Source organism: Jaculus jaculus, chromosome 7 (genome assembly GCF_020740685.1).
Source record: "Jaculus jaculus isolate mJacJac1 chromosome 7, mJacJac1.mat.Y.cur, whole genome shotgun sequence".
Classification (NCBI taxonomy): domain Eukaryota; kingdom Metazoa; phylum Chordata; class Mammalia; order Rodentia; family Dipodidae; genus Jaculus; species Jaculus jaculus.
The window spans coordinates 4,775,696-4,789,487 of NC_059108.1; the positions used below are offsets into that span (position 1 = coordinate 4,775,696).

Sequence of the window (13,792 nt, forward strand, 5' to 3'; positions counted from 1 at the left end):
GTGCGCCCATTCTCTATATGCCATGCTCTCGCTCACTCTCTCAAGTAATTATTTTTCTAAAAAACAAGTTGAAATGTTAAAAAAGAAAACCTACTGTGATACTTTTCGTATTTTTTTGTACTATGCCTTTACAACTCTTGCGCATCTCACATGCGACTCGTTATCGGATGGGCCTGTGTGTTACACGTCAGACTCTGGGCTGGGATTTCTGCATCTAACCAGCAGTGCAGTGGGCACACCTGCTCCTGTCACCCACAGAGGCACAGGACCAGGGGCTGGCAGTTACTGGCTTTAGTTGCTCCAAGCAAGGTTGGCCTGGGATCCTAGGGCACTAGTTGATAGTCAAACCACTGACATGGCCAGATGATGATTATTTAACAGATCCTAAAATGGCCACAGGTGTGAACTTATCGCCACCATCCCGATCACTGGAGAAGAAAGCTGGGTCCTCACTAGCAGCACTGGCCTCGGCACTGGCCACAGCTGAGCTGCAGGCTCTCAGGTGTGAGGTTTGGGGTTTGGGAAAAGTAAAAACCTGTTCAACAAGGAAAAGAGCTTCAGTTTAGACTTAGCTGTTTTGTATTTCTCTCTCTAGCCCAGACTGACCTGGATCTCACTTGTATCTCAGGCTGGCCTCGAACTTACGGTGATCCTCCTATCTCAGCCTCCTGAGTGCTGGGATTATAGGTATGTGCCACCATCCTCAGCAGACTTAATTTTCTTAAAATGACTGAAAAAGCAAATTGCTTTTCTAATTATCCTCTGTAACATACTACTAATTAGCAATAGCTTACCAAGTTAACAGAGGACAGTAATAAACTCTAATTCTTGGGAGCTTTGAGTACGACTTTCTAAGTGACCTAATCAGTGTCAAACCAGGACAGGAAGGGGCACAGGTTGTTCTTTTCTAGATCTCCTGCTTCTCAGGTGTGTACAGCCTCTCTTCTCTGTGTGGTGCACACCCCCCCCCCTTATTCTCTCTCTGCCCCCTTTCTCCATATCCCCCTTATAAGTCTCAGAGCCTCTCCCCCAAAAAAGAATGGACACATGTTTTAAAAAAAACTTAGAAGCAAGTGTTCTTAACAAAAAATTTATTACCAAAATACAATATTAAAGTCAATACATGACAAACCCCTGTACAGCAAAATAAATTACTCTAACATTGTACAGTATTTCCAAAGGCGGCTGAGGAGGGGCAGGCCTGGCCACACTCTGCCAACAGGCCGGCTGCTCTACAGCGAGCACAGTTCCAGAAGTCGGCTTTAAGGCATGCCGCTCGATGAGCAGGAGAATGTTACAGAATGCAAACCACCCTATTTCAATTACATACAGTGTCAGAATCACTGCAGTCTTCACGTCAGTGTTCCAGAAAGTTCTTACTTTGGCTACAGAAGCAATGTCATAGTGTTACACAACACTTGTTTCTTAAAAAAATACATGTATTTATGTCCATGAATATCAAACTCAAACTTCTATTAAATATATTTATAGAATATTACTTAGAGCACCTTGCTGTACAATAAAAAAGATTAAATAAAGTGTTTATGAAAACTAAACATGTAAGTCTCTGCAGAGAAGCCTGCTCTTCTGTCAGCCGGGTACACTGCCGGAGATTCAATGTAAACATGATGTCCACATTTATTTTGTGAGGGGAAAAAAAACAACCAAAATTTATGAAACCACCACTAGTCACCTTGAACAGGACTGGGAAGTCTACAGTAAAGGCTTCAACCAGTGTCAAGCGTGGCACCATCTAGCCACAGGCTACAAAATCAAGTGGGCTGGGAACACTGGGGACATCAACCAGATTCCACACTGTCAGAAAAGGGGAAAATACGCAGCCTTGAAAAGTTGCATTTGCACAGATCAGAATGTACCACTTTCTTTCCTCATCTCTGCTGAACCCAGTAAACTTCCTTTAAAAATGATTTTCCCTCTCAAATCTTAGAATCACAAGAGCTTAGAGCAGAAAACAAACAGCAGGGGTTTCATGTGACAAAAGATCTAGCAGCACTAAACAAAATGTTTCCCTATGAAGAGATTCCTACTGACTGTAATGATGACCTCTTCAACAATTACAATTGCACACTTAACCTTCACGATTACTTTTGGAACTAAAACTCAACTGTCCTTGGTAGACACCATTTTTTAAGGCTTGCCACAACTGATCACGGGGGCAGGGCGTACAGGGTTACCCTGGGCACACAGTTCCTCCCACAACCAGAAGACATTCTGAATGATACTCTAAAGCCAGAATCATATAAAAGTTTAAAGATTTTGAACTTCTGGGTTAACTTTCCAAAGCGGGGAGAAATTTTAAATCGTGATTCAAAAGGAGAACTTAAAAATCAATGGAAGTGGTTTCAAGAGACTGAAAAAGGGGATCTACAAGTCACACTGCTCAAGTGCTGGGGATGTTTTTGGTTATTACTATTTTCCAAAAGGTGGCATAAAGTCACAGCCAAAGAGAATTCATGTATGGTTGTTACTATTCAGTGAGACAAGCACTGAGAAAGAGACTTACAGTATGTGTGATTAAAAAATAAGGAATCATGTAAATTATTTTATTTGCACTGAAAGTTAAATATAATTTTTGAAAATTTATTTAAATCCACATACAGTGGATTTAGGTAAATATAACTTAAGATATATAACTTCATTTTCTCATCAAGGATCATGTATCAGAAATGGATTAAGGTTCGCAAATAAATTAAAACTATCTAAAATCAAAGACCTGTAAAGTTACAGTTATTTCTCTTTAAATATCACAAAGAACTTTTAGAAAACAAAAAGAAAAATCAAATCTAATAACATTTCAACATGCCTGGCTCCACTTAAAATGTATGAATATTTCAACACTGTTTTGGTGCCCTCAGTTTCTCAGGGTCACAGCTTCAACTGTAGATGTCAGGCCATCAAAATTCAAATGTTCAGATGTTTAGAGGACACAGTGGGGTGGGCAGGGTGGGCGAGCTTGAGGCTTCTGACCAGGACAAAATCTATCCAGGTAAGTGACCCGAACTAGCGAAAGCAAACATGCCATCTTCCTTGTCCTTTGAAATGACTACATTACAAAATGCATGGTTAATGAAAGTGCACCCACGTCAGGGCGAGCTGTACTGCAAAACGCAGTTCTTACTTATGTTGCCTTATATGCTTAAAAAAAAAAAAATTTCTAAGAAATTGTATTGATTGGCCACATGGTCTTTCTGACAAGAAGCTCTTTGTAGTTCTGTGTTTTCTTGAGTGCTGAGACTGAACCTAGGGCCTCACACATGCTAGGCAGACTCTACCTCAAGCTACAGCTCCAACCTTGCTGCCTATCAAAATCCTTACATACGGCCTGAGGTTTCACTATATTTTCAGTCATTCTGGGTTATTCTTCTGTTAAACACAGTTATATAAACTCTGAGAAGGAAAACCCTTAATAACTATACTGATTTTAAGAGGCATCTAAATTTCATCTCTTATCCTACAAGTGATTGTTCTTTTTGAGACTGGGTCTCACTCAGGCTGGCCTCAAACTTGTGATCCCCTGCCTCAGCCTCCCTGCTGTTGGGATTCTAGCGATGTGCCATCACAACCAGCCTTTGGGCTCTACAGTGCGAATCCTCATCCTTTGTTGTCTGAAGACTGTCAGGTAGCAAGTGGTGGTAACAGGGAGGGAAGTGTTCCACTTACCAGAGAAGGCTGGTGCATGCATGTATCTGTGGAGAAGGCTGCCCAGTTCTCTCAAACACTCTGAGAAATGTGCTATGTTCTGTGAACTAAGTATTGTGGGAACTCTCTGTAAATTTAAGCCAGTAACTGACTTCCTAAATGTTGACAGCTCACATGTGACTTGAAAATCTCTCTTCCTTCTTCTCTGGGGCGTCAAGGACCCAAACCTACACTGACCACATGACGGACTCTTCAGTAGGTCATTCCGAGGCCTCTGACAGGTCCCATGTTGACTCTGTTGCAACATGGGGCCTGTGTGCTGGAGAGGCAGCTCTGAGCCCCAGGGAAGATTGGCTCTGCTCGACTGTGGTACTGGGGACGGGTGAGAAGAGCTCCTGCAAAGCCCTTTCTGAACGTCTGCTGGCACGACTCGAAACTATCATAAGCTCTGAGTAATAAACACACTCAACACCAAGAAGGGTGACAAAGGGTGACATGTTCCTTCCTTCTCCAGTTGCTTCCCCACACATGGAATTTATGCCGCTCACCTGCCATGGCCTCCCGTCAGCTCACACCACCTACTTCTGCGCTGGGAGGTGACTGTCTGGCAGCAGGAAGGGTGGCGCAGTCCCCAGAGCCTTCCTCGGCTAGTCGGCGTGCAGGGCCGTGCCATGGTCCTTGTTCAAGATGACGCTGACGACCTCGTCCTCATGCTCTTTCATGTGAGCTAGGACGCTGTCCTTGCTCGTGGACTCAAAGCCGCAGATACAGCAACAGAAGAGCAGCACGCAGAGCTCGGGCCCGGGGGCCGGGCCGCAGCCCTTGCCCATGGCGCAGGGGCGGCCTGCGGGGCTCGGCTGCGGCTGCCCATCCGGCGCGTCGCTGGGTGGCTGGGGAGCCAGCTCCGAGGCCGACGCCAAGCTTTCGGAAGCTCCAGGGACAGGCCCAGCTCTCTCCCCACTGCTGGTCAGTGGCGTCTTCCCTGGGGGCCTCCCGAGAACTCTGCAAACAAACACAACGACCCTTCAGTGGGCTGTGCTGCAGGGACACTGACCCAGCCGTGCAGGGAGGGGACCAGGTACCTGCCGCTCCGTGAGATGGCCTCATTAATGGCCTTGTTCACTTGCTCGTAGTTGTAATTTTGGTCACTCGCATGTTTCCACATGTGCGACTTCAAGGAAGGAGGATGGCTGCACACGTAGCCACACAGCGAACACCTGCAGGACAGCAGCCAGGGATCAGAGCGAGCGCACAGCATAACGGAGCACACTCATGCCACCGTCAGCCTGCGGTTACGGCCTCACGCCTCCCTCCACCGTCAGCCCGCGGTCACGGCCTGCACGCCTCCCTCCACCGTCAAGTCCACAGCTATAGCTTGTATCTGACTCCACTGTCACATGTACTTTGATTCCTCTTTCCACTGTCACAACATGGATACAGTCCCTTGCTCAAGGGTCTCCCAATCAGCCTCTTTGTGAGTGACCCTGTGCCATTGTGGCTGGCCACCCAGCTCCACACTGGGCAAGGGATGTTAGGAGGTTCCACTTGTTTGTCAATCAAGTACATGCCAAACATGGCAATTTATAACGTAATCATGTTTCTATTATGTTATGAAAAGAAGAAACACACAAAAATTTGGTTCAAGTCTCCTCAGACATATTCAGACCATTAACCTAAAGTTCACCAAAATATTCTCCATTCCGAGCAAGCCTCATGGTATGCATATAGCCAAGAGCACTTTGAATGAAGTCAGTCTTAGGCAACCAGAACCTCGTGTCTTAAGAAGACATCTTGTGTATTCCCTACCCTGGTTAAAGGATAGAACAATCTTTTTTTTTTTTTTTTTTTTTTGAGGTAGGGTCTTGCTCTAGCCCAGGCTGACCTGGAATTCACTATGTAGTCTCAGGGTGGCCTTGAATTCATGGCAATTCTCCTACCTCTGCCTCCCAAGTGCTGGGATTAAAGGTATGTGTACGCCACCACACCTGGCTTTTAGTTAGTTTTTATTTTTTGTTTATTTTTATTTATTTAGTTACTTGAGAGCAACAGACATACACAGAAAGAGGCAGACACAGAGAGAGAATGGGCGTGAGACATGTGCACACCTTGTGCACCTGGTTAACATGGGTACTGGGGAATTGAGTCTCGTACCAGGGTCCTTAGGCTTCACAGGCAAGCGATAATCGCTAAGCCATCTCTCCAGCCCTAGTTACTTTTTATTAAAGGATTAGAGCTGGGCATGGTGGTACACACTTTTAATCCCAGCACTTGGGAGGCAGAGGTGGGAGATTGCCGAGTTCGAGGCCAGCCTGAGAGTACACAGTGAATTCCAGGGTAGCATGGGCTAGAGTGAAACCCTACCTCCAAAAAACAAACAGAAGAATGGTATTAGAGGGCTGGGAAGATGGTGGCTCTGTGGGAAAAGTGTTAACTGCACAAGCATGGGCGGCTGAGTTTGGAACCCCAGAGCCCACAGAAAGCTGGGCCCTGCAGCAGCTGTCTGCAGCGTCAGCGTGCCTCTGGTGAGACAGGAGACTTCTCCAGCAGCTTGTGGGCAGCTACCCTGGCACGCGCAGTGAGCAGGGAAGACCAGGTGGACGGGAAGGGCGCCCGAGGCATGCTCTCACCTCCACTGAGCACTGCGGCAGGCACATGCCCTTAGGTGAAGAAACAGATGAAATAAAAAGGCACTAGAGACAACAATTTCAATCTAAGTGAACACAAGCCCTGTGAACGGGGAGGAGACAAGAGAAGGGCCAAGTGATCATTTCTAAGTGCTGGGAAGACAGCAACTAAAGAAACGATTAGTTACGTTAACCTTGTTGCTGTCTATGCGTATGTATGTGTGTGTGTACATGTACACAAAATAAGAAATTTACACAAGCCAAGTCTGGTAACACAGGCCTGTAAAACTAGGCACTTGGGGAGGCTATGGCAAGACGACTGTGAGTTTGAGGCTAACCTAGGCTACTTATACGATAGGACACTATCTCAAACAGCTTGGCGGGGGGCCAGGTGGGGGGGAGGGAGGAGAAATGGACCTAACTCTATCTATTGGAGGAACGTTTAAAACACGACTTAAGTGTAGAGTAAATATTTGCAGAGTATGTGACTTGAAGAAATGTAAAAGCTCATAACGTAAAGTTAGTTTATTATTATTTCAAGTACCTAGAGGCTTAACATGATCCCAACACCCTAATAATCCAACTGCCGGACAGTGGGGAAGCCTGCCCCTAAGCCACTGGAGAGCAGAGCTCTGGGGTGACAGAATCCACTTAATTTCTGTGTCAGTCAAAACTCCCATTGATAGCTGTATAAAAACACAATTTCTTCCTGATGCGAGAAACTATTTTGGTAACCAAAAGGCAAGCCAATGCAGACCCCCCCCCCCCTTTTCCCTCAACAGCTTGGCTAACATACTTGGGTGTGAATCGCTATAGGCATTTCCCAATCACAAAGAAGTCAGTTTTTCTAGTCTCAGAACCAGAACCCGGAGAGAAGACGGATGCTTGTTAAAACAACCTGATTTCTCTGGTCTGGTCCTTACTTGGTTAGAGTCCCAGACTGACTGAATTAGTAACTAAGCTTTTGTGTGTGCATGTGAGAGGACTGGGTGTCAGAAAGAGTAGTTGGGTGTCCTATACCAAACAGGGTGATTCAAGTATGCTTTGAGCAAATATGTATTTTTTTTTAATATTTTATTTTTATTTTATTTATTTATTTGAGAGAGACAGACACAGAGAGAAAGACAGGTAGAGGGAGAGAGAGAGAATGGGCGCGCCAGGGCTTCCAGCCTCTGCAAACGAACTCCAGACGCGTGCGCCCCCTTGTGCATCTGGCTAACGTGGGACCTGGGGAACCGAGCCTCGAACCGGGGTCCTTACAAATATGTATTTTTAAGACTTATTTTTGTTTTTAATTTATTTTGAGAGAGCGAAAGAGAGGCAGAGGGAGGGAGAATTAGAATGAATGGGTGTGCCAAGGATTCCAGCCACTGCAAACGAACTCCAGACACATGCATCACCTTGTGCATCTGACTTATGTGGGCCCTGGGGAATCGAACCTGGGTCCATCTTTCTAGACCCGTATGAATATTTTACTATAGTGTGGTGGTTTGATTCAGGTGTCCCCCATAAATTTAGGTGTTCTGAAGATAGGTTCCCAGCTGATGGATATTTGGGAATTAATGCCTCCTGGAAGGGGTGTATTGTTGGGGGCGTGCTTATGGGTGTTATAGCCAGTTTCCCCTTGCCAGCGTTTGGCACACTCTCCTGTTGCTATTGTCCACCTTATGTTGGCCAGGGGGTGATGTCCATCCTCTGCTCATGCCATTGTTTTCCCTGCCATTGTGGAGCTTCCCCTTGAGCCTGTAAGCCAAAATAAATCTCTTTTTCCCAGAAGCTGCTCTTGGTTGGGTGATTTCTATCAGCAATGTGAACTTGACTGCAACAGTAACCTGGTACTGAGGAGTGGGATTGCTCCTAGACACCTGACTGTGTGGCTTTGGCATTTTGGAGCTGATTTTCAAGAGGAATGTGGGAGGATTTGAAACCTTGGCCTAAGAGATGCCTTGTAGTGCTGTAAGTACAGCTTGATGGACTATTCTGGTCAGAGTTGAAAGACCTGAATGCAGGAAGAACTATGGACTGTGAGGTCTGGCTTATGAGGGTGATAAAGAACTTTGCTTGGACTGGGCTAGCAGCCTGTGTGAGAAGCTTGCTCTTATGCCCATGTCCTCAGAGATGTTCAGGGTTACTTTGCGTAGAAATGAGCTGGTGTGAGCAAAGGGATATGGTACAGAAAGAAAAGTGTTTGGGTTAACTGTTGCCCATTCAGCTGCGACTGAGAGATTACAACCTTTGAGACTGGGCGTGCTGACCTGCACTGGGGTAACAGGAAGAACGTAGACTCTTCTGAAGGGGCTTGAGTGCTCAAGGAGTGTCCTGTTCTTCAAAGTCTGCTTTATTCCCCCGTGGATTAACAAATTGGCACCCTACTGGTATCGTGGAGTATAAGAAATGCTGGAAAGAGGGTCACTGAGTTTGCAACACGGTCTTGTGTTTTGGAAATGGCCATGGGCAATGTGAAGCCAGTTTGCTGGTTGCCTGCAGACACCCCATGGGGCCATGAGGATGAACCGTGGCTTGCAGTGGAGACCCAGTGGAGATGCTGGGACCATGAGATGGCTGCCATGGAGAGCTGCTGGCCTCGATGAAGTTTTCCAGGACTGTGAGTAGCCTAGCTGGAGGGGCGGAATTAGAATGCCAGAGACTTGTTGCTGGTTAGAATTATCGGTCTTGGAGACTTGTCACTGGCTAGAGTTGTTGGACTTGAAGCTAGAGAGTTTGATGTTTGCCCTGGTTGTTTTAAATTGTGTATTGGTTGAATATTTCTTATGCTAAATGCTCTCTTTTGCAGTGCGAATGTTTATTCTGTGCCATTATGGGTTTTTTGAGGTTAATTTTTGGTATTATGGTTCAGTTAAAAGACCGTGGACTATGGGTGTTGCAGTCCAGTTCACATTGCTGGTAGAAATCACCCAACCAAGAGCAGCTTCTGGGAAAAAGAGATTTATTTTGGCTTACAGGCTCGAGGGGAAGCTCCACGATGGCAGGGGAAAACGATGGCATGAGCAGAAGGTGGACATCACCCCCTGGCCAACATAAGCTGGACCACAGCAACAGGAGGGTGTGCCAAACACTGGCAAGGGAAAACTGGCTTTAATACCCATAAGCCGGCCCCCAACAATACACTCCCTCCAGGAGGCGTTAATTCCCAAATGTCCATCAGCTGGGAAGCTAGCATTCACAACACCTAGGTTTATGGGGGACACCTGAATCAAACCACAATGGGGATGTATGAACATCATTGGAATTGATAATAACTCTGGGACTTTTAAAGTTAGATGAATTGCATTGCATTTTACATCATGTATGGTTATTAAATTATGGGGGCCTGGGGCGGAATGTGATGGTTTGATTCAGGTGTCCCCCATAAACTTAGGTGTTCTGAAGATAGGTTCCCAGCTGATGGATATTTGGGAATTAATGCCTCCTGGAGGAGTGTATTGTTGGGGGCCGGCTTATGGGTGTTATAGCCAGTTTCCCCTTGCCAGTGTTCGGCACACTCTCCTGTTGCTATTGTCCACCTTATGTTGGCTGGAGGTGATGTTCCCCCTCTGCTCATGCCATCGTTTTCCCCTGCCATCATGGAGCTTCCCCTTGAGCCTGTAAGGCAAAATAAATCTTTTTCCCAGAAGCTGCTCTTGGTTGGGTGATTTCTAGCAGTAATGCGAACCAGACTGCAACAAGGAGGCTGTAGAGATGACTCAGCAGCTGAGAGTGCTTCTATTCAAACATGAGGGTCTGAGACCTGAGTTTAATTTCTAGAACCTACATAAAAAACTGAGAGTAATTATGCATACATCTATAATCCAAGTCCTGTAGGGAGCACAGTGTAGTCCGTAGGAGTGGGGGGAGGAGGTGTCAAGCCTTGTACTTGTGAGACCTGGGGAAAAACATGTAATATAGCCTAATACATTAAAAGAAGCCTGTTTCTATGTGAAACTTCAATAGTTATATATTAATATTTTAATTTATTTATTAGCAAGGAGAGAGAGAGAATATGAATTAATGAGAATGGGTGTGCCAGGGCCTCCAGGCACTGCAAACAAACTCCAGATGCGTGCACACTTTGTGCAACTGGCTTTATGTGGGTCCTGGGTAACTGAACTTGGGCTGTGAGGCTTTACGAGCAGTGCCTTTAGCCATAGAGCCATCTCTCCAGTCTGGATAAATGCTGTGCTGTGTGAAGACTGAAGTGACTCAGAGGGCTGGGTATGAGCGAGCCTGGCCCACAGGGTTCTCCAAACATCACTCGTCACGTCTCACACTCTGGCGTCCATGCAGCGAGCACACGATGGCGGACAGTGCTGAAGGACCGCTCCCATTGCAGAAGGCCGCTCCCACTGCTCACGCCCGTCTGGAAGGCGCTCCCTGTCCCTATCGTTGCCACCTTTAGCTCACTATGGACGGCACCTAGTATTTTAAAAATATTTCTATTTCTTGAGAGAGAGAATATATAAATGAGCATGAATGGGTGTGCCAGGGCCTCCTGTCACTTTAACAAACTCCAGATGCATGTGCCACTTTGTGGATCTGGCTTTACATGGATATTGGGGAATTGAACCAGGCAGGCAGGCTTTGACCTGAGCCACCTCTTCAGCCCTGCACACAATATTTACTCAGTTGATAGGCTGTCCCTTAAAACCAGCACATATTTTACCTTCTTTACCTCCCTTAGAGTGAAAAGCATAAAAGCCCTAAATATAAAGATTGACAAATGTTCTGTTCATCACACATCAGGCAAGATACTGTGAGAATGGAGTATCAGCAATGTATGTAGAAAAGAACTGTATTCAGAATATATAAGACACTACTGCAGGCCAGTAACAAAAAGGAAGAAAACCCAAGAACGAAACAGCAACAGCTACTAACGTGACCCAAAGCTCAAGTCACATACACAGTAACCCTCACTGGCAAGGGCCAGCCTGACAATGCAGAGCGCTGCCAAGGGCAGGAACTGGGTCAACTACTTCTGTGAAGTGCTGACAGTACCTAGCAAAACTAGGTACATGTACTGTCCAATTATCCAGAAACCCTGTTTCTAGGTATAAACCTGGTGGAAATGAGCTCATTCCATAGATGCAACCTCAAACATGTGGAAGACTGTTCAACATGGCATTATTCATAATAAGGAAGAAATGTGGATAATCCAGATGTCTACCAACAGCAGACTGGAGAGAGGCACTTGCCTGCAAAGCCTAAGCCAGGTTCGATAACCTACTACCCACAAAGACAGACGCACAAGTGGCACAAGCACCTGGAGTTCGTTTGCAGTGGCTGGAGGCCCTGGTGCGCCCATTCTTTCTCAAATAAATATTAAAAAAATTAAGAGCTGGGTGTGGTGGCGCATGCCTTTGACATCACCACCTTGGACGCAGAGGTAGGAGGATCACTATGAGTTTGAGGCCACCCTGAGATGACATAGCAAATTCCAGGTCAGCCTGGGTTAGAGTGAAACCCTACCTTGAAAAACAAACAAAGAAAGACTGGGTAATAAAGTGTTAATAGTTTTTTTTAACTTTTTTTTTTTTGGTGGGGGGCAAGGGCAGCAGTCCTGGGTACTGAGCTCAGGGCCTACCTTGGGCATGCTAGGTAAGTGCTCTGCCACAGAGCTACATCCCCGTTGTGTGTTACAGTCCTGTAATGGAATATGGTATAGCAATGAAATGCATTAGCAATTACCATACCCATACATGGGGATGTTGAGTGAAAGGGCATAAAGGAAACTCCCTGTCCATTAAGTTAAACACACAAGACACAAGCGGAGCTGGCAAGAGGGCTTAGCAGTTCCGGTGCTTGACTGTCCATGTTCCATGTAAACCACATGCACAAGGTGATGCAGACGTGCAAGGTTGTACACGCACACTAGGTGGCGCACATGTCTAGAGTTTGACTACAGCGGCTGGAGATCTCAGTGCACCAATTCTGTCTCTTGTGCTTACATTAATAAAGGACAGTCTTGTTGAACTTGCCTCAAAACACACACACGCACACACACGCGCATACACACACACACACAAATATACATGTTATAGGTCAGGATATGACAGTTACTGGATGGTGCAAGAATAGGCTGCGGCTGAGGGACCAGTAACGGTTTCTATTAAAACCATGACTTCAGGCTTAGTGGTTCAGGTGCTTGCTTGAAAAGCCCAAGGACTCATGTTCGACTCCCCAGGCCCCATGTAAGCCACACACAAGGTGACACAAACCTGCAAGGCCCCACATGAGCACGAGGTGGCACAAGTGCACGGAGTTCGGCTGCAGTGGCTGGAGGTGTTGGTGTGCCAAATCTCTCCCCTTGATAAAAAACTTTTAAAAATGACTTTAATTTGTGATCATTTATCACACTGAGACTTCACTCAGGATGTATGGTAACTTCGATTTGGAACATTTAGAGAGGAGTGGGGCAAGAGAGACCAAGGAGCTTACTTTAGCCAAACAGTGTTGGAGCCCTGCTGGGTTCTTCATTTTTTTTTTTAAATTTTGTTTGTTTATTTTTATTTACTTATTTGAGAGCAATAGAGAGAGAGAGAAAGAGACAGAGAGAGAGAATGGGCACATCAGGGCCTCCAGCCACTGCAAACGAACTCCAGACGTGTGCGCCCCCTTGTGCATCTGGCTAACGTGGGTCCTGGGGAATCAAGCCTTGAACTGGGGTCCTTAGGCTTCACAGGCAAGCGCTTAACCGCTAAGCCATCGCTCCAGCCACCTGCTGGGTTCTTAATGTGAAGAAACTAACAGTTATGGGAACACTGGCTTCTTTTGGACTGGGCTGTGTGTACTATACGTACTTAACAGAAGGTTTTGGGCAGTTCTTTTACTTAAGGAAGAAAAGACATAATAATGCCACCACCAATTACATTCAATAAAAATTACCCAGCAAGCACAATTATTTTATAAATGAGAAAATCTGAGGCCCAGTAACCCCTGGCCAACCTTTCCTTACCATGTCCATGTCAAGTGTGCTGAGTAACTCAGTCCAACTCCTATGAGTGAGAGGTGCCGCATGAAGGCCAGGACTATCTGCTGCCCTAGCCAGTGCCCTCCCACAGGACGCTGACTGCCCAGGCACACTGCCAGGTTGCAAGGGCTGCAGTGACACACAGACAACCACGAAATGAGCAAACCATTACTACAGGATCTCACTTGAAGAGCCTCGTCTGCCTACACAGAGACCAGTAGTACAGCAAGGCTTTCATGATACAAGAAATGTACCACACATACAAGGCGCCTCAGCAAGGCATTGACATGCTACAAGAAATGCACTTGTTTTTCTTACATAAGTTACTGGGCAATAAAACCGAATGGGCTTGAAGTAAGCCAGAAACACTACTGTGCTACTTAGATGAGATCAGACATCAAGAAGGCCTTGCTTTCTAGCCCTGATGACAGTGAGTCCTGGCATAGACTGGAGAGAACCCGCTGATCCAGGAGGAAGCAGGGATGATTGTCAATCCCTAGAATGGCTTCAAGGAGAGCTGCGGATTAAAAGGTTCAGGAGATGC

At 46.1% G+C, this 13,792-nt stretch overlaps 1 protein-coding gene across 2 annotated transcripts in view; it reads right to left on the reverse strand.

Annotated features, from left to right (window-relative positions):
* Positions 1-1,074: 1,074 nt before the first annotated feature.
* Positions 1,075-13,792, reverse strand: part of Znf507 (zinc finger protein 507) — a 33,248-nt gene continuing 20,530 nt past the window's right edge. For both annotated transcript variants that reach the window (XM_045154366.1, XM_004659965.2), the window contains exons 5-6: positions 4,743-4,877; positions 1,075-4,662 (exon numbers count right to left, since the gene is read on the reverse strand). In XM_045154366.1, the coding sequence (XP_045010301.1) occupies positions 4,308-4,662; positions 4,743-4,877 (490 nt within the window). In that variant the 3' untranslated portion in view covers positions 1,075-4,307. The remainder of the gene's footprint in view (positions 4,663-4,742; positions 4,878-13,792) is intronic.